General features: G+C 45.3%; 1 protein-coding gene across 1 annotated transcript in view; it reads right to left on the reverse strand.

Moving 5' to 3' along the window:
* ARFGEF3 (ARFGEF family member 3) overlaps positions 1–26,494 on the reverse strand; it is a 177,157-nt gene that overhangs the window by 46,063 nt on the left and 104,600 nt on the right. Inside the window, 8 exon segments of the mRNA XM_047102653.1 lie at positions 600–750; positions 2,255–2,365; positions 2,526–2,741; positions 3,088–3,195; positions 6,997–7,162; positions 8,487–8,653; positions 23,570–24,480; positions 25,263–25,375. Coding sequence (XP_046958609.1) covers positions 600–750; positions 2,255–2,365; positions 2,526–2,741; positions 3,088–3,195; positions 6,997–7,162; positions 8,487–8,653; positions 23,570–24,480; positions 25,263–25,375 — 1,943 coding nt within the window.

A 26,494-nucleotide genomic window follows, 5' to 3' on the forward strand; every position in this document is an offset into this window, starting at 1 on the left:
CTGGGCAATTTTTTGACTGCGTGTAAAACGCTCTGGTACGACGTAAGTCATTTTCCTGCCCTGATGTGCTTGTGAGAGGCAGGAAGAACAGGGGGTCTCCAGCCTCCACGTTAAAACCCATTTTGCTCCAGGCTGATTCACCCTGGCTTTTTCATACCCTGGTTCCTCCCAAGATGGGTTTTGGGTTTTTCGATCCTTGGATGATCTGGCGGATTCTCTCTTTCCGACTCAACAGACATTTGCTGTTGGCTGCATCTGCTTTGGGGGCATCAAACTGAACCCAGATCTGGCTGGCGAGATCCAGGTGCCTGAGCCCTGCCCCTGACTCCCCATTGCTGCTCTGCCAGAACGGAGCTTGGTGCGAGGTTTTGGGCAGGTGCTGAGGAGAAGGAGAAGAAACACCTGGCGCCTGGCACCTGTCCCCTGCCTTGCCCCCCCCCCCCCCCCGGGCAGTGCCTCATTGTCCCAGGTCTGCCCAAATGCCTGGGAGACGGGCTTTTTGTCTTGGTCTCATGAGGACTGCGGAGCTAATGCCGTTTGCATCTTACAGGTGCTGTGAACTCTGTCACTGACCGGGGTTTGGGGATCTTGTCATGCACCTGAACACGTGTGGCCAGCAGTCCGGGTTGTGGCTCCCCATCTCCAGGCCTACGCTGAGGATGGCATCCATGCACAAGACGTGGGCGGTGTGCAGCCAGACCCCCTGCACCTTCCCGATCTGTTCCAGTTTCTGCTCCACTTTGAGTTTCACTGTGCCAGAGAGACAGTCATTACCATAATGGTCCAAGGAGGAGACAGAAGGGGAGAGAGAGAGGATGGAAAGGAAAGAATGGGTCGTTGTGCAAGGGCAAAAGGCAAACAGTAGATGTCACTCGATGTCACTGGCAGCAAGCTCCTCGACAGCAGGTCCCCGTGGTTCATCATGCAAGCCACCCAGCCCGAGGCCCCACAGACCCTGGCGAGCTCAGCTCTCTGCAGTTCAGGAGTAGGGTGGGTCCTCGGCTGGTGGTTACGGTCCTTCCAGACCCATCTGTGGGTTCTAGGTCAGTCCCAGCAGTGAGGATGGGCTTCATGTGCTGACCCCAGCGGAAGCCCCTTGTGCCCAAGCCCTTCTCCCACCCGTGTACTCAAACCGGTAAGACAGAATTCCTGGCAATCTGTAAGTTCTCTGAGGTTTATTTAATGTCACATGTTCATGACGATGATCATCTAAACCAGGTGTATGTATGCTCTGGGCACATGGCTACGTTTTAACTGAAGATTACTGAATCGTTTCACTCCCTTTTACATTTATATTTGTGATCTTCAAATAATACTTTTTTAATTGCAGAGGACTAATGAGAAAGGATGCACAAGGTAACTTGATATGTCAGTTATAGCAAACGCCAAGGCAAGGCCAAATGACAATATCATGGACAATAGCCATGAATAAAGGTTCCAAGTCATTGGAAGATGGGTCTGATGGGATAACTGAGTGATGGTCCGGAACGCAGGAACACAGCATGCTTACATCAGAGGAAGCCGAACCATATTCCTGTTGTAAGAGGCAAACTGAGTTTTCGCAAAGCATCGTCTTTCATGGATGTGATACCGACTTTAGTTTTCATTTGTGTAGCATTTGAACATCAATTCTGGTTTTATAATTTTTTAAGAACCTTGAATGTAAGGATTTTTATGTAACTTACGGTTGTGCACATTAAGTATATATCCTAGATGATCATCTGCTTCATTGGCTAATGGATTTTAACCAGGTAAAAGTCAGTTCTTTCTGGAGTTCACAAAGCTCAGGTTTTTCTCTTATAAGAACAAAGAAAGGTTCTCTGAAGCTCCTCTCCAGGATTTCCTCCATTTCATTTCCCTACTCAGAAAACTGGCCATTCTGCCTTGCCCCACTACAACCTGAGCGATCTTCAAATGTGTACTCTGTGCAGCACCCACACAAGCGGCTGGGTGATGACAGAAGTGTGAATAGCTCAGCCAGGGGGCCTCTGGTGTCCTACAGGACTCCTGTTAGCAGCCAAGTTGCCGGGGCCGGAATGGTACGTCTCTTGCCTTCACAGGGATCTACGATAGGCACTCTGCAGGGTCAGCCATGTAAAAGAGCCAAGCCTGTGATCCAGGCTGGGATCTTGTGATCAGCAGTAAATACATGCTGTGCCTCACACAAGGAACAGGGACAGGTGTCTGTCACATGTGCAGGGGTGTGTAGACCGCACATAAGGCGCCAGGTGGATTCTGGCTCTTTAGCTGTTACCTTGTGCTATGGCATCACTGGGCTCTTGGACTTCCTTTTCCTCTTTTTCTTCCTGGACACAGGAGGCAGCTGCCATCTGGGCAAGGGCCGAGGCGCAGTTAGCTGCAACTCCTTTGGAGAAAAGAAACAATTACCCCTCACTGGGCCCACCGTCTAACCTTTTACCAAGCAGCCCTTCTAAAAGATTCGTTTTCCACGAGGGCCATTCCCACAGCGCTCCTCAGGGACACCCCGCGGGCCACGGGTCCGGGAACGTTACTCCCTCCCGTACCTAGAGCACAGCTCAGCCGCGCTGCTTTCCGCAGCCCATCGAGGCTCATGCAGATGGCATCACGTTCCTTTTGGTTCTGCTCTTTGACGCCTTCAGCTCCCAGAATGAAGGCCAACCCTTTGGAGCTTCCTGCCATGCGGCCAGTCAGGGGGGTTGATAAAGTATCGATCAAGTTCTTCCAGCAGCCCACCAGAATATAGCGAGCAAACGCCACACCTAGGACGTGAAGGAGCATGGATCATTTTCCGGGGACAAAATAAACCACCGGCAGTGAATGGCATGGGAGCTTCTGACAATCAACTTAGCAATACGGAGGTGTATGCAGTTCTACTACAGGAAATCAAATTTGATGGATATTGGATTGTGTTATACTTTGCGTTTATAAATAATGAATGTTGCATCATCAGCTAGATGTTGCTAAGTAAGTTCCTTCAGGCACTTTTCTGCCAAGACGAGATGTTAATTCATTTATGTCAGCACAGAAAGCTGCCACTTAATGGTTTAATTGCTGGTAACATATGGGATGTATGTATATTCATAAACTCAAGACCCAAGTCATTACCTGCCACTGTGGAGTCATCAATTCTCCTGCCCTGGGTGAAAGGAGACTCCGTAGAAGCTGAAGCCATCAGCTGGCCCCCAATCGCACTGCTCTCTAAGCCATCAATGTCTGTCAAGGAAAAGGAGGAAGGTTTTCCCAGATTGGAACACTCCAGGAAAAACCAAAACCAGAAACCAAAAAGACCCAAATGGCCAACACAATATTCATTTTTTTTCCACAACAAACATCCATTGGATCTATTATGTACCAAGTATGTAAGAATTTTTTATCAGAATATTAAAATTTTTGTTTTACTCTTTTAGTCTAGTTTTCTTTCATTGCCAGAACATTCTTCATATTTTTTACTAAAAACATAAACTCTGCCCTCTCTGTTGTTAGAAAATCTATTGACTCCGAATATTTTGACGTTTGACTATTCCTTTTATCCAAAATGGTGGCATCGTTCCTACATTTTATATGTGCAGTTTGCCCCAACGTGGATTTCTCTTTCAGAATTTCCTCACAGGAATGAAGAAGAGAATAAGAATAATATCTCCTTGGTCAGATAATCACATCATCTGATTCCAATGTACAACAATAACTTGATAATAATATCTTACAATTCACAAAGTGTTTTCACATAATGTTGTTTTCATCAAATCTTCCAGACAACTCCAAGCGGGTAGGCAGGGTAGGTATTATTTTTCCCATTTCACAGAGAAGGAAATAAATGTTCAAGGTAGGTAAACTGCACAAGGCCACGAGGCCGGTAAAAGAAGGAATTAGGCTTAGAATGCAAGTCTTCTGACTCCCATCTGGGCCTCTTTCCAATGACACCACACACTTCGTGCAGCGTGATATAGGACCTTCGTTCTCCATTTAAATTTTTGTTAAAACCAACTCTCATCTCTGGAATTAGCTCAATGAACCACTTCTTAATAAACTGGCAAGAAGAGCCTGGGATTGAGAAGATTTAACTCGGAATTAAGTAGCCTTATAGCCCTGGGCTACACTGCATCTTCTGGCTTTGAATGTCTAAGTGGAAAGGAAGGAACCACCGGAGAAGTGACCGTGGAATTGAAGCATATATCCTGAATGCAACTAATATAGTTGAATACAACACAGAGAGGGAATGGGAAAAAAGGGTAGCCTAAGTTTATTCCTTGACTTTAGAACTTGACTTTCACCAACAGGATGAGAGTTCTCTGCATGGTGTTTGAATACTATTTCATTATAGCTTTGATTCTTACAGTAAGTCCATGAAGCCTAGAGATTTCCGGCAACACATCTCTTTTTTCCCCCTCACATTTTATGTACTTCTATTTGCATATTAAAAATGGTGCATTCCAATAATTAAAATCATACAAAGAAAAAAAATGGCGCTTGATTAAACTGCATTTTACAGCCTGCAGAGTGCCTTAGACCAACTTAGGCTTTATTGGTCACCCCCAACCAGCTTCTTCCTTCACCAACATGCAAGTTCTTTTCCTTCCCCGCCAGCCAGACAAGCAGAGGGAAGAGGAGGGTTGGTGTTCCTGAGCAACATATCTCTTTGAAAAAAGTTGCTAAGATAGGTTTTAAAATTTCTCACCACAAGAAAAAAAAAAAAAAAACGTGACCATGTAAGGTGATTGACATTAACTAAACTTAGTGAGGTGATCATTTTGCAATGTACACATATATCAAATCATCATTTTGTGCACGTTGGGCTAATATAATGTTATGTCAATTATTTCTCAACAAAACTGGGGAACCAAGGCAGGGAGAAATCTCAATGACTGCTCAAGTCGGAACAGGCCAGTTTCACTGAAACGAATTTGACCCAGAGTCAAATGGTCTCATGACATTCCCCCAAAATTTCCAGTTGCGAAAGTTATGTTTCCTATATGCTAGGTAGAGGGCTAACGGATTCAAGTAATACAAAGTTTATTTGAGTGCTAAAATTCCTCGGTTCTAGACAACACTTTTACATGACATCAGGAACGGCCACAGTTAGTACAACGTCGATGGTAAGATCGTGGCTATTGCTTTTAGCTGCACAGGATGAAAAGATCCGATGGAAGTTTCCAAGCTCCAGGTTAACTACTGCTCAAATTCACTTGCCATCTCATACTGGGAATTTGCTACAAAGAATCACAGAACTTTATTTTGTAGAATTCTGTGTGAAAAAGCCTATGTTTTTCTCTCATTTTCTAGCTAGAGTTAGAGAGCTCTCCCGTGGATGTGGCCCACTGAGCTTACAGTTCCGTGACAAAGGGGTGGCTGAGTCACAGCAATGACTGATGAATGTGGCTACCGTGAGTGACCTGTTGTTTGTTCATTTTTGTGACTGCTGAACGACTCCTTTTGTTAAGGTCCAGGTAAGAGTCACAGAGATTAATTTTGGCAGAAACTACGGTATTTGAAAATTAAAGCTGGCACATTTAGGATCCTTATCCAGGTTCCAAGGCGCTTTAAGCGCTGGGCAGTACTTTCAATCCCTATTGGACGGACTTGGCAAAGACAGGTGGAAACGAAGCACGGCTTACAGGCAACTGAGTAAATGTCCCACACGTGTATGTATTCCTAGATTTGGAATGGATGTAAGTGTGACCATGGTTAACCAAATGCAAATTGGTCACCTGTGCAGTGATCCGGACCCCCAAAGTTTGGGACCTAAGCCTCGCTTCTCTCAGTCGCATCCTAGTTCGAGAACTAGGACTCCAAACACCTGCCAATGGCCGAGACTCTGCTGGCTGTGGACAGACTATGTGTCTTGACTCCCTGCCTGGTTCCTAAATAGCACCTCACCCCACATTCCTCATTGTTGGGTTCTGCTTGTCAGCAGTCTACTCTGCCTCCTTTGTAAGAGCCCCCCAGTACTAACCAAAGGTAATATAACGTTCATTTTGGACAACAGAAACGGCAGGGAAGGCATAGAGCCATGCCCCACACATCGTGTTAGCCAGAGCCAGGAGATGATTCAGATCAGAAACCAGTCTGGGAACTCAGCTCAAACATAAGATGAGCCTGGAGATCTAATATATGAAGGCTACTGATGACAAGTCTTGAGTCCTCCCTGGTCTTTACCTGACATCATGGTGAAGCCATGAAAAGCCAGGAATGACTGTGTTTGCCCACCCCCCCCCCCACCCAAATTCCTTCATGACCACATCCCATACTGCTCTCTATGCTCTCATATAAAAAATCTTTTTCTTTTTGAGAGAGAGAGAGAGACAGAGAGAGTGCGAGTAGGGAAGAGACAGGGAGAAAACGAGAGAGAGAATCCCAAACCAGTCCTATGCTCAGTGCGGAGCCCATCGTGGAGCTCGATCTCACGACGGTGAGATCATGACTTGAGCCGCGATCAAAAGTCGGATGCCCAACTGAGCCACCCAGGTGCCCCATGTGAAATTTCTAATGGACAGGGTTTTTAAAACTCAGGGCACTGAAGACAAAGAGGCTGGGCAACTGTTTGGCATTATTTTTAACTCTTGTGCAGCTGGGAAGGGAAGAGAGGACCTCCGACATGGATAGGAAATGGGAAGGGAGCCAAGTTGAAAGTCAAGCGTTTTAACGTGTCTGGCAGCTCAGGAGCACTGAAGGATTAGGGTCACCTACTAGCACGTGAGAGCTTCCAGGAACAATTCTGGGCTTCGTGCCCAGAAAGCACTTCATATCCCTAGCAGAGGCCTGTAGCTCTCCCCTGACAGACGTGGGTGCTAAGTAGTCCTCATCCGAGGGGGCACAGTGAGTCCTTCAGGGTCCCGCGTGAAAAATGGATGGAACATTCCTGTGAGGTGGCTTCGTGACACCTCCCTGGCACCGTCACCAGCTGCCGGCGGGGGGGGGGGGGGTTGCCGGGGCTGTTTCAAGGCTGCTTCTCTGAAAGGGGCTCTCGGGCACTCTCTCCCCGCCGAGCGCCACACGGCTGCGTGAGGAGACACTGACCGGTCAGCATGGTGATGAGGGGAAGGCTGTTATCCTCTGGGCTGCCCCAGTAGCCAGCTTCTCCGAGCATGTTCCTGTCGAGCACCTGATGATAGAGTTCCTCGATCCAGGCCTGGGAGAAAACCATCAGCACCCCGCTGGTCTGCACCTGCTTCATGAACTCCTTCTGCAGAGAGGACCACACGAGAAGGTGACCAGATAGGATCCCCCCGCAAACGAACAGGCCCCTCCTCTGCCTCTTTCTCTCACTGGGGCCCTACCTGAGTCGAGGCTTCAAGGAACAACAAAACCTGTTGATTGGGGGGGAGGGGGTGGCAAGGGAAGGGGGAACCAAAATGGAGAAGTCCCAAACTTCATGAAGTTCCTTTTACTTATGATATCTTAAAAAAAAATTTTTTTTATCGTTTAGTTATTTTTGAGAGAGAGAGAGAGAATGAGAGAGAGAGACAGAGCGTGAGCAGGGGAGGGGCAGAGAGAGAAGGAGACACAGAATCCAAAGCAGGCTCCGGGCTCTGAGCTGTCAGCACAGGGCCTGACGCGGGGCTCGAACTTATGAACCCGGAGGTCACGACCTGAGCTGAAGTCGGACGCTTAATTGACTGAGCCACCCAGGCGCCCTACTTATGACATCTTTCTAAGAAACCCACATAAGGATAAAGAACACTGCACTTCCTATCTTTACTCTTTGATGTGTGGGGGGATTAGAAACAGCACAGAAAAAGGAACTCAGCAGCTCCCTCTCACTGCCCCAACCGCCGCAGAGATGGAGTGTGTCCCCTGAAACAATACGTGTGCCTCGACAGATACTTGACTTACACCCACGAAGCTGCCAGTTCCCCTCGGGAGTTTATAATTTATCAAGCGAACCAATGATTGCGGATTCCCTTCTAGCAGCTCTGTGGACTGAGGCTCGTGAACTGGGATCAGGGCTATACCATGGGGTGGCTCGCTCCGGCGAGGGAGCCAAGCACAGCGTAATCACCATCGTGCTCATTCCACGGCTCCCAGCAGGTGCTTTGTTACCGACAGCTAGTAAGCTTAGCTCTGGGTCACAAGTAGGTCTGGGTACCTTCCGGAGGACAATGAAGAGGTTTCACAACACAGCAAGCCTTGCTTTTCGGGAAAGGGGGCCATACCCTGTATGTCGTCTGATGCTCCTGAACATTCTGATCACCTGTTTTGGAAGGTGGCTTACACTTGAGTGTGTGCAGCAATGCCACCGGCTGACATTACTAGGCCACCGGCAGGCGGCCGCTTCTAGGGACTGGGGGCCCTTCCCTCTCTGGAGCAAGGTGGGTAGCTGTGTGCCCCGCAGCACGACGCAAACTGCACCGCACCCCCTTCCACCCTCCACACAGCCCCGCAGGGACTGCCCAGTCCAGGGTAGCAGGGGACATCCCTGCTATCCCTCCCAGGGATCCCTCCCAGGACAGCGATGCTCGGCTTTCCAGCCACTTCTGGCCAGGTCCGAGTGGAGACCACGCACTCACTATCATGCCCGGTGCCAGGGTGGGCCGCTTCCGGTAGTAGTCGCCGTGGGAGAGCTTCAGGTTGAGCAGCAGGGCGCAGTGCGCGGCCGTGTACAGGCTGTCGGCGTTCATCAGCATCTGCAAGCTGAGGCTGCCGCTCCCATCGAATCCGGGAGAGTGCATCATGCCTGGGGGAGAGAGTCAAGAAACCTTTGGGGTTGCGAGCAAGGCACCTGGCCAAGACCGGCCTGTGGACAGCCGTGGGCCAACCCTAGCAACAGGAACAGGCACCTTGTAGGACGCTCCCGGAAAGAAACTAGAGCCAGCCAGGGGTATCGTGAGGGCCGGACACACGCCTTAGCCTGGTGGGGAGGGGCATGCACTCTGGAGGGAACCTACTGGGCAAATCTTGAGGAGTTACCCACCAAATACTTCGGTAAAACCACTCAGACCCCCTAAGTCCCAGCTTCTTCACCGACGAGTGGGCAGAATAATCGACTGCATCCGTCTCTTGCTCAGAGTCTCTAACGACTTCCCATCACAATACAAATAAAACCTGGACTCCCCCTCCTCTCTCCTCACTCCCCACAGCTACCCGGACCAGCGCGGCTCCTGGACCAACACTGAGACTGGGCCTGCCTCAGGGCCTTTGCATTTGCTCTTGCCACACTCCCCAGAATGATTTCTCAGGATCTCTGGAGGATGTGCTCCCTTCTTTCAGGTTCCTGCTCAAGCATCAGCTTTACAGAGACCTTCCCTTTCAATTCCATCTGAGAGGGCCTCCCCAATACTACCACCCCTGCAATATTCCTCCTCCCCACTCTGCATTGTTTGCATTGCCTCCATGTCATTTATTCTACCCAGCATTATACTAACATGTATGTATTGTCTGCTGTCACTACTATTATCTACTTTTACGTAAGATCTATGAGAAGGTGGGGCTTTGTTCGTTTCATCCCCTACAGAATCCCCAGTGCCTGGAGAAATGCCTGGTAGAAAGAAGACCCTTGAAAAATATTTGCTCAATGAATAAAAATGAATGGACACGTTTGTTACGAGAACTAGATGTGATAAGGCACGTAAAACGCTTAATGCAGTAACTGATGCATACTTTTCTAAAAGCAACAACGTTCCTCAAAAAGCAAAACCAGAATTACCACATGACCCAGTAATTACACTCTCTGGTACGCAGCATGCTCAAAAGAATTACAAACAGGGATTTGAGCAGACGCTTGTATGCCAATTTCACTGCAACATGATTCACAATTGCCCAAAGACAGAGCCAACTGAAGAGTCCGTCGACAGATGAATGGATAAACGAAATATGGTAGATACGGACCACGGAGTTCTAATGCATGCTACACCACGGATGAGCCTTGCAAACATGCTAAGTAAAATGAGCCAGGCACAAAATGACAAATGTAAGGTCCATGTAAACGAGGTACAGGCAAGAACAGGCAAATTTATGGAGACAGAAAGTAGATTAGACGTGACCACGGGCTGGGGAAGAAGACTTTCTCTTTGGGATGATTAAAAAAAAAAAAAAGTTCTGGGGCGCCTAGGTGGCGCAGTCGGTTAAGCGTCCGACTTCAGCCGGGTCACGATCTCGCGGTCCGTGAGTTCGAGCCCCGCGTCAGGCTCTGGGCTGACGGCTTGGAGCCTGGAGCCTGTTTCCGATTCTGTGTCTCCCTCTCTCTCTGCCCCTCCCCCGTTCATGCTCTGTCTCTCTCTGTCCCAAAAATAAATAAACGTTGGAAAAAAAAAAAAAGTTCTGAAAACAGTGGTGATGGTTTTACAACATTGTGGATACAGTGAGTGCCATTGAACCGCACACATAAAAATGGTGAAAATGGCAAATTGTAAGTTTTATATATATATATTTTTTATCACAATTAAATAATAATGTAATATACCAAAACCGTTGAATTGTGCCCTCTAAATGGGTGAATTGTAGGCTATATGAATTTTATCTAAATAAATTTTATTTCAATCAATCTTTTAAATGAGGAAACAGAGTTTCAAAAATATATGTAAATGAAGAGCTATTGGTTTTTCCCTCATTATTTTTTCTAAACATCGTTTTATGTTTAATAAGGTTTTCATTTTGAAGGGCAAATTAACTGAAAGAAAACAAACAAACAAACAACTATATCCCCTGCTTTAAAGATGGGCTCACTCAGGGGCACCTAGGTGGCTCAGTTGGTTAAGTGTCCAGCTTTGGCTCAGGTCATGATCTCATGGTTCACAACTTGGAGCCCCATTTGCGCTGACAGTGAGGAGCCTCCTCGGAATTCTCTCTCTCCCTCTCTCTCCTTTTCTCCCTGTCCCTCCCCAGCTCATGCTCTCTATCAAAATAAATAAGTAAACTTAAAAAAAAAAAGTGCCTCATTCTTCTCAAAGCTAGAACAAACAATCCTAAAATTTGTATGGAACCACAAAAGACCCCGAAGAGCCAAAGTTATGTTGAAAAAGAAAACCAAAGCAGGAGGCATCACGACCTCAGACTTTAGCCTCTACTACAAAGCTGTAATCATCAAGACAGTATGGTATTCGCACAAAAACAGACACATAGACCAATGGAATAGAATAGAGACCCCAGAATTGGACCCACAAATGTATGGCCAACTAATCTCTGACAAAGCAGGAAAGAGTATCCAATGGAATAAAGACAGTCTCTTTAGCAAATGGTGCTGGGAGAACTGGCCAGCAACATGCAGAAGAATGAAACTGGACCACCTTCCCATACCATACACAAAAATAAACTCAAAATGGATGAAAGATTTGGATGTGAGACAGGTAACTATTGAAACCCTAGAGGAGGAAGCAGGCAACAACCTCTCTGACTTCAGCTGCAGCAATTTCTTGCTTGACACGTCTCCAAAGGCAAGGGAATTAAAAGCAAAAATGAACTATTGGGATCTCATCAAGATAAAAAACTTCTGCACTGCAAAGGAAACAATCAACAAAACTAAAAGGCAACCGACGGAATGGGAAAAGATATTTGCAAATGACATATCGGATAAAGGGTTAGTATCCAAAATCCAAAACTTACCAAACTCAACACCCAGAAAACAAATAATCCAGTGAAGAAATGGGCAGAAGACATGAATAGACACTTTTCCAAAGAAGACATCCAGATGGCTGACACATGAAAAGTTGCTCAACATCACTCATCATCAGAGAAATATAAATCAAAATCACAATGAGATACCACCTCGCACCAGAGTGGCTAAAATTAACAATTCAGGAAACAACAGATGCTGGCGAGGATGTGGAGAAATGGGAATCCTCCTGCACTGTTGGTGGGAATGCAAACTGGTGCAGCTGCTCTGGAAAACAGTATTTAATTTAAAAAATGAAAAGTAGAACGACCCTACGACACAGCAACAGCACTACTAGGAATTTACCCAAGGGCTACAGCAATGCTGATGCATAGGGGCACATGTACCCCAATGCTTACAGCAGCACTTTCAACAATAGCCAAATTATACAAAGAGCCTAAATGTCCATCAACTGATGAATGGATAAAGAAGATGTGGTTTATAAATACAATGGAATACTACTTGGCAATGAGAAAGAATGAAATCCTGACATTTGTAGCAACGTGGATAGAATTGGAGGGTATGATGCTAAATGAAATAAGTCAGTCAGAGAAAGACAGGTATCAAATATTTTCACTTATATGTGGAACCTGGCAAATTTAACAGAAGACATGGGGGAAGGGAAGGGGGGAAAAACAGTTACAAACAGAGAGGGAAGGAGGCAAACCATAAGAGACTCTTAAATACAGAGAACAAACTGAAGGCTGAGTGGGGAGGGAGGTGGAGGAGAGGGGAAGATGGGTGATGGGCATTGAGGAGGGCACTTGTTGGGATGAGCACTGGGTATTGGATGTAAGTGATGAATCATGGGAATACGCCCCCCAAAACCAAGAGCACACTGTATACACTGTATGTTAGCCAACTTGACAATAAATTATTTTTTAAAAAAGTGCCTCTTCTATGAAATGTAATAGTTTTCAAAACTAACAAGTACATTGGAAACATAAATTTGTAACTGGAATGGTTACTTATATCCTTGTGAATTTCTTAAAGAATATGCTAGCAAGAGGATATGGACCAGAAGAAGCTTTTAAAGTTGAAAAATCTTCAAGACCTTTGCTTATTTGAGAACTGTATAAACACTTTTTTGTTTGGAGTAGGTATATATGTTCTTCCAATAAAACTACTTTATGCAAATGTTAGGCATCACCTCTTCCTTCCTTTAAGAATTTTGCAGCTGCCGTAAGAGATTTTTTACTGAGGGCACTTTGTGATCAGAGGCAGAGGTGAATTTATAAAAGAAGGGTTGAGAGCAGGATTTAAAAATGACATCCTTGGTCAGGATACGAACACTGTGTTCCTACCCCTGATGGTCCAGAGGAAAACTCCATACTCTTAAGCTCCTGGTGATCTTGGTTCTAGTCTCTGGTAAATTGAAAGCTGAATTCAGTGTTGCTGGGTGTTTAACTATTCTGGATAGAAATGAATATTCGAGTTTTTCAGGAAAACAATTTGCAAGTGGCTCTGATCTTAGGCACGAGTAATAATTTCTTTAAAAAACTTAAAACCAACTACTATTTACCTCGGAATATGTCTTGGAAAACCCAGTACATGTTCAGATGCTGAAAAGGAAGAAGGCAGCTGATGCGTCTGCTGACCCAGAGACGCAAATCATTAGCGGAGGGGTGACAATGTCCCGGAGGGCACTACTAACGGGTATGCGGAGTTCTGAAATAATCTGTCAGACCTGTTAGAAACAATCCGTTGGTACTGCCCTCTCTCTCGAGGTTGGCTAAATTTCTTACATTACACAGAGCTGGCAAATTCGAGAATAAAACAAAAGGATGTATTATCTATCAGTCATTTTCTTACCATACCAAATACAGTTCACTGGTGATGTTAAGAAGGAAAATAACACAATGGCTATTACTTTATTAAGTGATTTCTAATTTTTAGAACAAGTCTCTTCTCATACATTATTTCATTTGACATATAAAGTATGTATCAATTGCCTTCCTTTATTTTACCAGTAAGGAAAGTGCCTCAGAAATATTAAAGGAATTTACCTGAAGTTATATAGCTAGAAATTGGCAGAAGGCTTTTGGTTACAAACTCCAGGCACTTTGCACTATGCCATGCCGTACTTGCTTCCAATGTCGTGAAGAGATTCCACTCTATCATGTCCCTCTTTAATAGATACTTTATTTTACATTCATCCTGACTGGGTTCATTGAAGTGTTCTAAATTTGGAGTGATAAACTATAGGAACTATGACCTTTACCACATTCTGGCCACTTGCTTTTTCCAGTGTTCTGTGACATTCTCTCCCTCTATAATTAAGATGTTCTTTACTGTCAGGAACAGGAGGGTGGGTCACCTGCTTGATTGGTTACCAGCAAAAAACTGGATACAAGATTAGCATAAATGACCTTGAAATATCTCCTCCATGTCTTAGACAATTTAATGTGCCTTTTCAAATACAAATTAGATACTTATGCAAAACATTTAACAGAACAGAAAAATTTTAAAAATAAGAAGAATAATAGTCCCTGCTTCTCCCAAGTCCCAGTGATACCCATCCCAGATCATACTACATACATTGTAATAAAACTTGGTATTTTCTTAGTAATATACGTTAGACATCTCTTGATATGAGCACTTCTAGATCTGCCTCATTCTTTTCAAATAACTGGGCATATAGCACTGCATGTTTGGAGTATGATTTATTTAAGTAATGCTCTATTGGTAGACATTTATGTAGTTTCAATTACGAAAATAGCTGAAATGATGTAATAGCTTTTAGCACTTATGCAAGTGTATCTGTGGGCTAAGTACCCAAAAGCAGAATAAAGACATACATTAGGTTTGATAGATATAGCCCAGGTATCTTCAAAATAGTTTTATACCAAATGTTCTTCCTACCAATGGTGCATAAGAATAATGTTGTACCCACTCAGCAATACTGGGCATTATCAATTTTCTAAACCTTTATAATGATGTTATGTGATTTTTGGTTGCATTTCTATACACTAATAACAAAGTAGCAGAAAGAGAAATTAAGAGAACAATTCCATTTATAACTGTCCCCCCAAAGAATGAAATACCCAGAAATAAACTAATCAAGGAGGTGAAAGACCTATACTATGAAACCTATAAAACATTGATAAAAGAAACTGAAGACGACACAAATAAACAGAAAGATATCCTGTGCTCATGGGCTGGAAGCATTAATATTGTTAAAATGTCCCTACTACCCAAAGCAATCTCTATCAAAATACTAACAGCACTTTTCACAGAACTAGAATAATCCTAAAATTTGCATGGAACCTGAAAAGATCCCCAAATATCCAAAGCAATCTTCAGAAAGGTATCACAGTCTCAGATTTCAAGATACACTACAAAGCTGTAGTAATTGAAACACTATGGTACTGGCACAGAAATACACACATAGGTCAGTAGAACAGAATGGAGAGCCCAGAAATAAACCCATGCGTATATAGTCAATTAATCTGCAACAAATGAGGCAAGAGTATACAATGGGGAAAAGACAGTCTCTTCAGTAAATGGTGCTGGGAAAACTAGACAGCTACTTGCAAAATAAAACTGGATCGCTTTCTTGTACTATACACAAAAATTAACTCCAAATGGATTGAGGACCTAAATTTGAGACACAAAACCATAAAACGCCTAGAAGAAAAAGAAGCAGTAATCTCTTGGACATTGGCCTTAGCAACATTTTCTAGATATGTCTCCCCACGCAAGGGAAACAAAAGCAAAAATAAACTATTGGGACTACACCAAAATAAAAAACTTTTGCCCAGCAAAGGAAACCATCAATAAAACCAAAAAGGCAACGTGCCAAATAGAAGAAGATATTTGCAAGTAATATATCTGACAAGGGGATGAACTCCAAATATATAAAGAACTTACACAACTCAACACCAAAATCCAAATAATCTGATTAAAAATGGACAGAGGGCCTAAACAGACATTTTTCCAAAGAAGGCACACGGATGGCCACCAGACACAAAAAGATGATCCCTTTCACTAATCATCAGAGAAATGCAAACCAAAACCATAACAAAATATCATCTTACACCTGTCAGAATTGCTAGAATCAAAAAGACAAGAAATAACAAGTGTTCATGAGGATGTAGAGAAAAAGGAACCCTCATGCACTGTTGGTAGCAATGCAAATTGGTGCAGCTACTGTGGAAAAGAGTATGGAGGTCCCTCAAAAAATTAAAAAGAGAACTACCATATGATTTAATAATTCTATCACTGAGTATTTACCTAAAGGAAATGAAAGGGGTGAAAAACACGCACCCCCATGGTTGCTTACTGTAGCATTATTTATAACAGCCAAGTATGGAAGTGTCCATCCATTGATCAATGGATAAAGAAGATGCGGTGTATACACACACACACACACACACACACACACACACACACACACTGGATTATTATTCAGCCCTAAGGAGAATGAGATCCTGCCTTTTGTGACAACATGGATGCATCTAGAGGATATGCTAAGTGAAGTCAGAGAAAGACAAACACCTTATGATTTCACTGATACGTGGAATCCAAAACGCAAAACACACAAAACGCAGAAACACACTTGTAAACCCAGAGAACAAACTGATGGTGGCCAGAGGGAAGGTGTAGGCATACGCAAAACGGGCCAAGGGGAGTGGGAGATACAGCTTCCAGCTACGGAATAAGTCATGGGAATAAAATCCCCAGCACAGCATAGCCACAGAATGTCATCAGTGGTACTACGGTATGTTGTATGGTGACAACAGGTAGGTACACTTGCCACGAGCACAGTATAATGTACAGATGTGTCCAATCACTAGGTTGTACACCTGTAGCTAGCGTCAATTAAGATAAAAAGATTACACTATTTTACGTGGTAACATATTTTTTTAATGAAGTCTCTGGTTCTAATTTTTATATAACGTTACTGCTTTATTTTCTGATAGAAGTTACGAGAAAAAAAAAATTTTAAGAGGTTTGGAAAAAGGTCCCAACAAGCAAATGAAAATAAAAATAGTCTGTAATTATACCATTCTGAGATAAGTACTAACATTTGATGTTAATTTTGAATCCTTTTAAAAATTACATTATGACCATTAACCGCGTCCTTATATGTTACTGGAAAGCATCATTTTAAATAGCTACATAATTTCACAAATGGAGGTATGGTAACTCAGTTAGCTTTTCCTTTATTTAGGGACATTTAGGTTGTTTCTGGTATTTTTGCTGTGAAATACTGCTATCATATACATTTTGATATATAAATCTCTGCTTGAGTTTCTGTTCCCTTAGTATAAGTTCCTGAGATTCTCTCAGGAGCCAATGAGGTGACAGGGCTCCACGGGTGTCTGTCTGTCTGTCAGGACTTGGAAAACTGTCACACATTTGCTGGGCTACAGTCTGTGACTGTGCTTTTTTCTTTAAAAAAATTTTTTTTTAATGTTTATTTATTATTGAGAGACAGAGAGAGACAGAGCATGATCATGGGAGGGGCAGAGAGAGGAGGAGACACAGAATCCAAAGCAGGCTTCAGGCTCTGAGCTGTCAGCACAGAGCCCGACGTGGGGCTCGAACTCGCGAACCGCGAGATCATGACCTGAGCCGAAATTGGACGCTAAGCCGACTGAGTCACCCAGGCGCCCCTGTGATTGTGCTTTTAATCCCAGCAAATCAACTTCCGAGGGTTCTGTGTTCTCGAACAGTGTCTCCGATTTGCCCATCCACTCAGCTCTCCTCCATTACCCCGCCCGCCCACCCTAGTAGATAGAGCGCGATACTAAGAACGGATCTCTGGACCCACACTTTCCAGATTTGTACCCTGGCATCACCACTTTGTAGCTGTGCGCCTTGTTTGACTTATGACTTGACCGCTCTGTGCCTCAGTTTTCTCGCCTATAAAATGAGGAGAATAATACTGCCTATCCTATGGGATTATTATGAGTATTAAATGAATCAATATATGTAAAACCCTTCATCAATGCAGGGCATAAGGGAAGTGCTATGTTCATACTAGCTATTATTATTCTCCAGGATACATAGAAATGCTAAAGAATAACTTCAAGAAAAGACACCAAGATCCAAGATATTTCAGAGGCGATTTCTGGGTGGTATATAATTATGCTTTTTTGTCTTCATATTATTACATTCTCTCGATTTCACATTTCACAAATGCCAGGGTATTGGAGGAAGATTTTGTTAGACTACTTACTCCCTAACCCTGCTTCCAGGATACTTTCCTTCCTCCCCTTACAAAATTTTTTTTTTAATGTTTATTCATTTTTTGGGAGGGAGACAAAGAGAGAGAAAGGGAGAGACGGTGCAAGCGGGGGAGGGGCAGAGACAGACGGAGACAGGATCCGAAGCAGGCTCCAGGCTCCGAGCTGTCAGCACAGGGCCCGACGTGGGACTTGAACCCGTGAACCGTGAGATCGTGACGTGAGCCGAAGTCGGACGCTTAACTGACTGAGTCACCCAGGTGCCCTGTTCCTCCTCTTATTAAAGCAAACCAATCAACCAACTCCACCAGTCATCGTGGTAAATGAGGAAACGTTAGGCGAAAGTCACACGTTCACAACGGGTAGGGCAGAGAGACAGGGGAAGCCATCACGGAGCGCACAGGACAGCCTACCTCGGACGTAATTTAGGGGAAACAAGTGGACTCTTTTTCTTAAAGTAAACGCTTGAGTTTTCCACTCACTGCAAACAAACCTAATCCTAAGCGACACGGAGGCAGGATAACACATTCACTTGTTCGCTGGAGGTCTTCTTCCTGTATTTTACCTCTCGTGTTCCACAAAGGCACGGAGTTCCGTTTGAGTCACCATCTCCTGGGCTGTTCAAATCCCAGGGCCCAAAACTGAAGCCGGAAAGAGCATACTTGCCTTCCCGGCTTTGGAGCCACAGGGCTCCTTCCGGAGACTGTGGGCCGTTCCCAGAAGGCAATGAGAGGAGGGAGGAAGCAGTGGGGCAGAGGAAGGAGACCCTTCAACGGGCAGCGGATGGAGGTCTGTCTGTGGCTTTCTGCTGCCTGGCAGTGCCAGAGGGCCTGGGCAGGGCCCCAGAGGAGAACAGACAACGGTGCCCGGCCTTGCCAGAGCAGCCCAGGCCCCACGCCACCTCCCGGGTGCCGAGGAGTCTGTGAAGCAGATAACGGGGGATCCCTGGCCACGTGAGAGGTGAGCGGCCTCCCTGTGAAGATCCCACCTAAGCCCCAGCTTCTGGTTTTACCCTGGAACGGACAGCTGAGGGAGAGTATCAAATGCCCGGCCAGCCAGGCTGGCTGGAGGCGGGGGTGGGGTGGGGGTGGGGGTGGGGGGGGGGTCTGGAGTCAGAGCTGTTGTAATGTAAAGAAACAGATATTTCTTGTATAATGGAGATTCATGATCGCTGTACTATCTTTTATGAAATCGGGTGCTTTATAAATATCAAATTGCTTGCAATGAGCCTCACATGTGGTCACGGTGAATCTCAAGATCGTAACTGGACACTGCTAATCGAAGGAACGGCAATCCCGAAGCCACACGCCCGTGTGCCTCTATTCATTGCTGTGCGAGGCTGGGTCCTGCTGTCTCGTCCCCAAGGAGCCACCTCGCACAGATGCACTCTGTTCTATGCAGGAAGAGGAAGGCGTTTCTGCAGCTGTCCCGGCTCGCGTCCACTAATCATCTTTATAAAACCCATTTTGTCTGAAGGTTTTCGAGCGCCCCCACCGTAGGAAACTAATAGCTTTCAAAGGAAAGGCTCCCTTGAATCACGTGCGATTAAGGGGGCTCATTTTAACTGTATGTTAGTTGTCTGAGGACAGGAGTCTCTGAGAAATGCCGAGCGAGTCTGATCTCAGCCAGCAGGGCAGACCCTGATAACCGGTCAGGGACAAATGCCCAGTGGGAGTTGTTGGCACAATAAGGTTTAAAGCTTTTGACGCAAAAGTAAATAATGAGCAAAATATCTGGGTTATCACTCAGGGAGACTGTCTCTTCTCCCCCTCTCCGGTTGTTACTCTCTAAACTTTGCCTTGGGTGGACAAAGGCCATCTGTCCTCTCCCGGGTCACTGCAGGGTACAGATGTTTCTTTTTTACTAATCTTCCATATTGGAGGTGGTGCTCGCGCGAGCACTGGTTCGGTGCGGAAGTGACGTGGACCCAAGCCAGCATCCGGCAGCTTCGGCTGACCCACAGCGATGGTCCCTGTGACCCATTAAACCACAGTGGTCACTGAGGAGAACGAGCTTATTGGTAGGGGGACCACAGAGTGATGGGCCTGTGATTTGGAAAGACCGACCAACTCCTGATTGGTAAAAGCATCGTGGAAGTCACTAGGACTAAAAAGACAAACGACTAAATCAGTTACAGGCCATTACTAAAAATTATATTCGGAAACAAAGGATTTTGAAGTCTCTTTTTGATGTATGGATTCCTATGTGTAAAACTTAAGGTGACAACATGCTGGGTCTGATGGGACATTTTCCTGACCTCTAAAATTTGAGGAAGTTTGCAACTTCCAAGAGGCCACATTCTGGCCAAATAAAACATTCACTCAAGCTCTGTTTAGCACGTACTGTAAATGTCCAATGTACCAGATGTCCAATGTACAAATGTACAAATGTAAATAAGCACTGATCTGAAAGGCACAAAAACACAAATGATAAAATTTGCTTTAGCTTCAAATTTGACAAAAGACTTTGCTAGGATTATATTTCCTAATTCTCATAGGAAATGAAGCAGGGCCCTTGGGAGGCCATCTCTGCTGCTATGACAACTCACTTATCTGGCACTACTTGGGGATGCTGTTTGTAAACAGGAAGTTATCTGAATGTTAGATCTTACGTTATTTAAATGCTGAAATTTCTGCAGCTGAGTTATTTTGTAAGGATTATTTTAATTGTAAATAGAAGGCCCTAAATATGCTTTTACTATTTCTTGATGATTCAAGGCCATCGTTCGTGCAACCAGTGGCGGTGCCGGGATCTGATCCACAGCTGTCCTTTGGGACCACTGATGTTTGCTGGCCGGCCTGCCTTGGTGCCACGGACACCAAGCTGATCAGAGCAGACTGCTGGGCTCCCTCTCCCCATGAATATATTCAGCTGAGAAGAAGTCCAGGCTCAGAGGCCCTGCCAAACCCCATCCAAAGGGGAGTGAACATTCCTTCCAACTCAGGCTTTACCCATGACTCTTTCATACCATAAAGTAGTTCACATGTTAAGGGACCAGAGTGCAAGCTCATGAGTCTACAGTCAATGAATATTTATTAAGAATAAGCATGAAAAAAAACAAAAATAAAAAGGGGCGCCTGGGTGGCTCAGTCGGTTGAGCGTCCGACTTCGGCTCAGGTCATGATCTCGCGGTTCGCGAGTTCGAGCCCCACGTCGGGCTCTGTGCTGACAGCTCAGAGCCTGGAGCCTGCTTCGGATTCTGTGTCTCCCTCTCTCTCTCTGCCCCTCCCCTGCTCATGCTCTGTCTCTCTCTGTCTCAAAAATAAATAAAAACATTAAAAAAATTAAAAAAATAAGGCATGCCTATCTTATGGCCCCTAGTTCAGAGCACAGTGAAGCTTCTCTATAAATGTTGACTGATGAAGCGTGTGTGTGTGTGTGTGTGTGTGTGTGTGACAGAGAGAGAGAGAGAGAGAGAGAGAGTGAGAGAGAGAGAGAGAGAGAGAGACAGAGGAAGGGACAGACACACAAAAACACATACTAGCAATGTTCAACAAAACAGTGTCAAATTTAGTAATGGTGGCATAAAAGATCTTAGGGAAAAATACAGTTTTTAAGAGAGTATTTATACATTGTCTTAGACTTTCAATGGAAGATGAATTTGCATATGTGTGTGTGCTCCTTCACACAAATCAAATATCTTGAGAAAAATGTTGGATAGCCTCAAAAATAGGTATTTTCACGTCTTAAAAGAATCACAGTGCAGTTAGGAAACCTCAGACATCTTATGTGTCTCTTTCCAACCTCTAGAGAGGTTGAGAAATCCAGAAGTAGTTGTCTAGGATTACAAGTTCTATATTCCTGTGGCTGCTTCCAACTTTGGATCATTCTTATATTAAAAAGCGTCCTTCCTCAGATACACCTGGATTAAAGTGTCTTTTTTGTGTCCTTTTGACAAAGGACACTCTAGTCAGTTTCTTAAAGATACTTATTAAGCTACCTCTTAACGACACAGCAGTCAGCTTCTACCAAGTTCTAGTAACTGGGCTAGAATGTGTGTGTGTGTGTGTGTGTGTGTGTGTGTGATATGTTCTTTGTTGGAAGATCAAAATGAGTTAGACATGGTTGGAGGGCTCAAGGAGCTGAAAGTTCAGAGAGGGAAAGGTGGATGCATTCACAAATAACTCTGATAAATGTGGTAAGGGCAATGACAAACACATGCTCAAGGCTCAGTGATGGAAGCACAAATGGTGATCTTGATTTGTAGCAGTTCTGGGTTTGTTCTCAGGGTTAGTCCTTTCTATGTGAGCACAAGCCCAGCAGGGTCCAGCCACCTCAGTCGTCTGTGGTCAAGAGACCCTTGAATGTCAGGGGAAGACACAGTTGACCACCCAGGAGTCAGGCACTCAGTTATTCCTCCCATAAGTGTTTTGCACGCATTACTTTCTTTCTGTAGTACTGTGAGAGGATAGAAAATATATATACTGGTCTGTGCCTGTTTCCTGCCACAAAGCTCCTAAAATACTTACAATTTCCTAAGTGACATGAACACTCGATGCATCTCTTGTTCTGATATTTGTCTTTTTATTTAAAAAAAAATTTTTTTTTCAACGTTTATTTATTTTTGGGACAGAGAGAGACAGAGCATGAACGGGGGAGGGGCTGAGAGAGAGGGAGACACAGAATCGGAAACAGGCTCCAGGCTCCGAGCCATCAGCCCAGAGCCTGACGCGGGGCTCGAACTCACGGACCGCGAGATCGTGACCTGGCTGAAGTCGGATGCTTAACCGACTGCGCCACCCAGGCGCCCCTTCTGATATTTGTCTTTCACCCCATCCTGATTCCTAAAACACTTGTAAATGGCTAAGTGACAAGAGCACTAGGGACGTCTTTTGTCTCAAGGAGGCGACTCTGGGTGGACTCCTCGATGGGGGCTGGTCTCCAGAAAGACCACGCCATGATCGGATGCTGGAAGTTCAGGGGAATTCAGACTATATTGGGAGGACAGCCTGCATCTGATCCAAGGCCTCTTTTAAATTAGTTTACAGGGGCACCTGCGTGGCTCAGTCAGTTAAGTGTCTGACTATTGATTTCAGCTCAGGTCATGATGTCACTGTTTGTGAAGACTGAGCCCCCTGAGGGGCTCTGTGCTGACAGCAAGGAATCTGCTTGGGATTCTCTCTCTCTCTCTGTCCCTCTCCCGCTTGCACTATTGCTCTTTCAAAATAAATAAATAATAAATTTACAAATTGATATACCAAAAGTGCATTGCTTTGTGACTTTTAAATGTTTATTTATTTTTGAGAGAGAGACAGAGAGAGACAGAGAGACAGGGAAAGAGCATAAGCAGGGGAGGGGCAGAGAGAGAGAGAGGGAGACACAGAGTCTGAAGCAGGCTCCAGGCTCCGAGCTGTCAGAACAGAGCCTGACGCGGGGCTTGAACTCACAGACCGTGAGATCGTGACCTGAGCTAAAGTCGGATGCTTACCCCACTGAGCCACCCAGGTGCCCCACTTCGTGATTTTTTTGACACTAAGGTGTAGAAGCATGCTAAGAACTCGATGTTCTGAGAGTCAGAGATTGTCATTTTGTCTCAGTCAGCAGCAGCTTTCTAGAATGCAGTCACCTCTTATTCGTTGCTCTGCACCACGTACATCTATCAACCTCCGAATATTCCAGCCATCCACTGCCTAGATTCAAACAAACCACCACCCGTGCGTCTTACGTTCCTTTGCTCTCTTCCAATACAAGAAACCCCAAGAGCCGTTAAGACGCTCTGGGCACCTGAACCTAAGGCAGGATGGCAATTTCCCATCTGGGCCGAACGCTCTGAATACGCTTACCCACTGTGGCAGGAGCCTGTTGCACGAACCTGAGCAGAAGGTGGAGGCGAAGTTCTGGAGGGCCGAGTCCACCTCCTCCACGCTGGGCAGAGCCAGCAGGCGGGGCAGGAGGCTCTCCAGGGCCTGCAGGAACAGCCTGGCGCTGTGCTGGTCCGCCTCCTGGTTCTTCAACAGTTTCAGGGACAGAGCGGCAGTCCGCAGGGACCTGTGGCCCAGGCAGTCCCGAGGGGTCTGCTCTTCGTCGGCCAGGGAGCCGTTGTCCGACCCGATGTCCGACACGTCGGACCTGCCCGAGTCCTTCTCTGCCGCCATCGAGTACTGGTCGCAGGAGTCGAACTCGGTCCGCGAGAGGTCTTGGTCATCTACGCTGAAATTGCTCTCGCTGTACCGGGAGCCGTAGGACCTCATCCTGCAGTCCACCGACAGGAAGTTCGTTATGTCGGGGTAAGCCACCGTGTGGCTCCTCTGGACCACGTCTGGTTGGTCGACCGCCTCGGGCTCCGGCACCTTGCTCAGCGTCTCCCTGCTCTCCGGCTGCGCCGGCGACCTGAGGCTGTGCTTGTGGTTGTCGGAGCGGTCCTCGGGCGTGGTCTGGCCCAGCTCGCCCTCCAGGGTGGTCTGGCCCGTGTCCGTGGTCACACTGATGCTGATGTCCGGGCTCCTCTCGTTCCCCGCCTCCCACGGCGTGTGCTCGGAGGACAGGACGCGCCGCTGCCAGCGGAAGTCGGCCTCGTTGATCTCCATGGAGTCCCGGCTCCACTCGGCCCCGTCCTTGAGCTCCTCCAGGCGCAGCAGCAGCAGCTGCACCTGGCCTTCGCTCAAGCCCTTGCCCTGGCTCAGCTCGTCCAAGGCCCCGAGCAAGGTGCAGACGCAGGACACGGCCGCATAGCACGCCTCGATGCCGCCCTTGATGCACGCTTCGGTCATGCCATCCATGATGCTAAGGGTTCGAGGGAGAAAACAACATCAGCATAGGCAACGTGGGAGAATGCTCCAGAAGGAACAAGGCGGGTGAGTCTGGTGAGCAGGGCAGTATGCAAAACAGATCCTCTGCTCTACATGAAGTGAAATGGTCTGGGCAAAAAGTAAATGAAACAAACATGCTCCGGCTGGCAGAGGAAAACCTCCAGGTGAAGTGGCCCACCTTGAATCACACTGACTCTTGGTTGGCTGGTTTATCTGGAGACACACAAAAATTCCGGATGGGAGTTTGTGATCTCCACAAGGACAGGCACTGCATAATCTCACTTTTGGATTATGTTCGTTTTTTTTTTTTTCCCCCGAAAGCAAACAGTTATAATGGCTCTATGATAATGAGGACATCCTCTATAAGACCAATATATTCCGGAACAGGTGCAGGTGAATACAACAACTGCAAATTAGATGATGTTCAGTTTTCTAGGGAAGCGACAAGTAAAGGAATCTTATAGCTATAGTGCTGGAATTCAAAACGTTTTTCCCCAACATAACCCCAATGGATAATTTTTGTACATTTCATTCTGTACATTGCGTTTACTTTAAGTATGACAATATGGAAAGTTACAGGATTGCAATACATTGAGATAAGACTTCTCATATGGCTTGCGGGGACATTATTGAACAATAATATTCCACGTAAGGCAGATTCATAAAAATTTCAGGGCCTTAAAAACAAGGTCAAGTGTATTCAGAGGAGCATCGCTCGCCAAGCAATAGTAGGTGGAAAAGGGGAATGTATCATACAGTTTGAGAAGATCCAGATGAGACTTTCGTTTTGAAATTGATCTTTTTCTGGATTCTGGTTCAGTGGAGCCGGGTCCTGCCAAATCACAGAGGCGCTGTGGGCTCCCAAGTAGCTTTAAGAAAAGGGGGAAAAAAAATAACAGTAAAGTGAACACCATAAAAAAGCACAAGGTCTTAAAATTGTGAGTTCAAAGAGACATGTACGCTCTCTATTGATTGACACACTCGAAAAAAACCCAACAACTGTTTGGAACTACAAATCTTAATAGAACTGATCTAAGTATCCATCTTGTCACAGAACACACATAGGGTTCCCAGATCCTCAGTTCAGGACTGGCTTAGACAAAGCAAATTCTCTACGGGGTTGTTTCAAAAACTTTTATAGCACAGAAAAATAAAGCACTTGTATCTACGTTCTTTAGTGAGAATGGCCTCTAATTTAACTTCCCTCTACTCTCTTTGTCTCACTTTGCTATCAGAGCTGGCTAGCTGCAAACTGGATTGATCAAGCATACCCGGAACATTCTCCAGAATAGATCATATGGTAGGGCACAAAACGAGTCTTAAATTTAAGAGAACTGAAATCATATCAGGAGTCTTTTCTGACCACATTGGCATGAAACTAGAAATTAATTACATGAGGAAAACTGGGAAATTCACAAATATGTGAATTTTAAACAACATGCTACCAAACAACTAACGGATCAAAGAAGAAATGAAAGGAGAAATTAAAAAAGACCTTGAGACAAACAAAAATGGAAATATAACACCCCCACATTTATGGGATACGGAAAAAGCAGTTTCAAAAGAAAAATTTAAAGCAGTAAATGCCTACCTCAAAAAAATAAGAAGAGTCTCAAACAAATAATGTAACGTTACACTTTAAGGAACTAGAAAAAGAACAGGTGAAGCCTAAAGTTAGTAGAAGGAAGTAAATAAGAAAGATTACAGGGGCGCCTGGGTGGCGCAGTCGGTTAAGCGTCCGACTTCAGCCAGGTCACGATCTCACGGTCCGTGAGTTCGAGCCCCGCGTCAGGCTCTGGGCTGATGGCTCGGAGCCTGGAGCCTGTTTCCCATTCTGTGTCTCCCTCTCTCTCTGCCCCTCCCCCGTTCATGCTCTGTCTCTCTCTGTCCCAAAAATAAAATAAACGTTGAAAAAAAAAAAAAAAGAAAAGAAAGATTACAGCAGACATAAATGAAATAGAGACTAAAAAACAACAGAAAAGATCAAT

The sequence above is a fragment of the Lynx rufus genome, unplaced genomic scaffold (assembly GCF_022079265.1).
Source record: "Lynx rufus isolate CCGP_SWC_20201006 ecotype Redwood Valley unplaced genomic scaffold, mLynRuf1.p SCAF_6, whole genome shotgun sequence".
Lineage (NCBI taxonomy): Eukaryota > Metazoa > Chordata > Mammalia > Carnivora > Felidae > Lynx > Lynx rufus.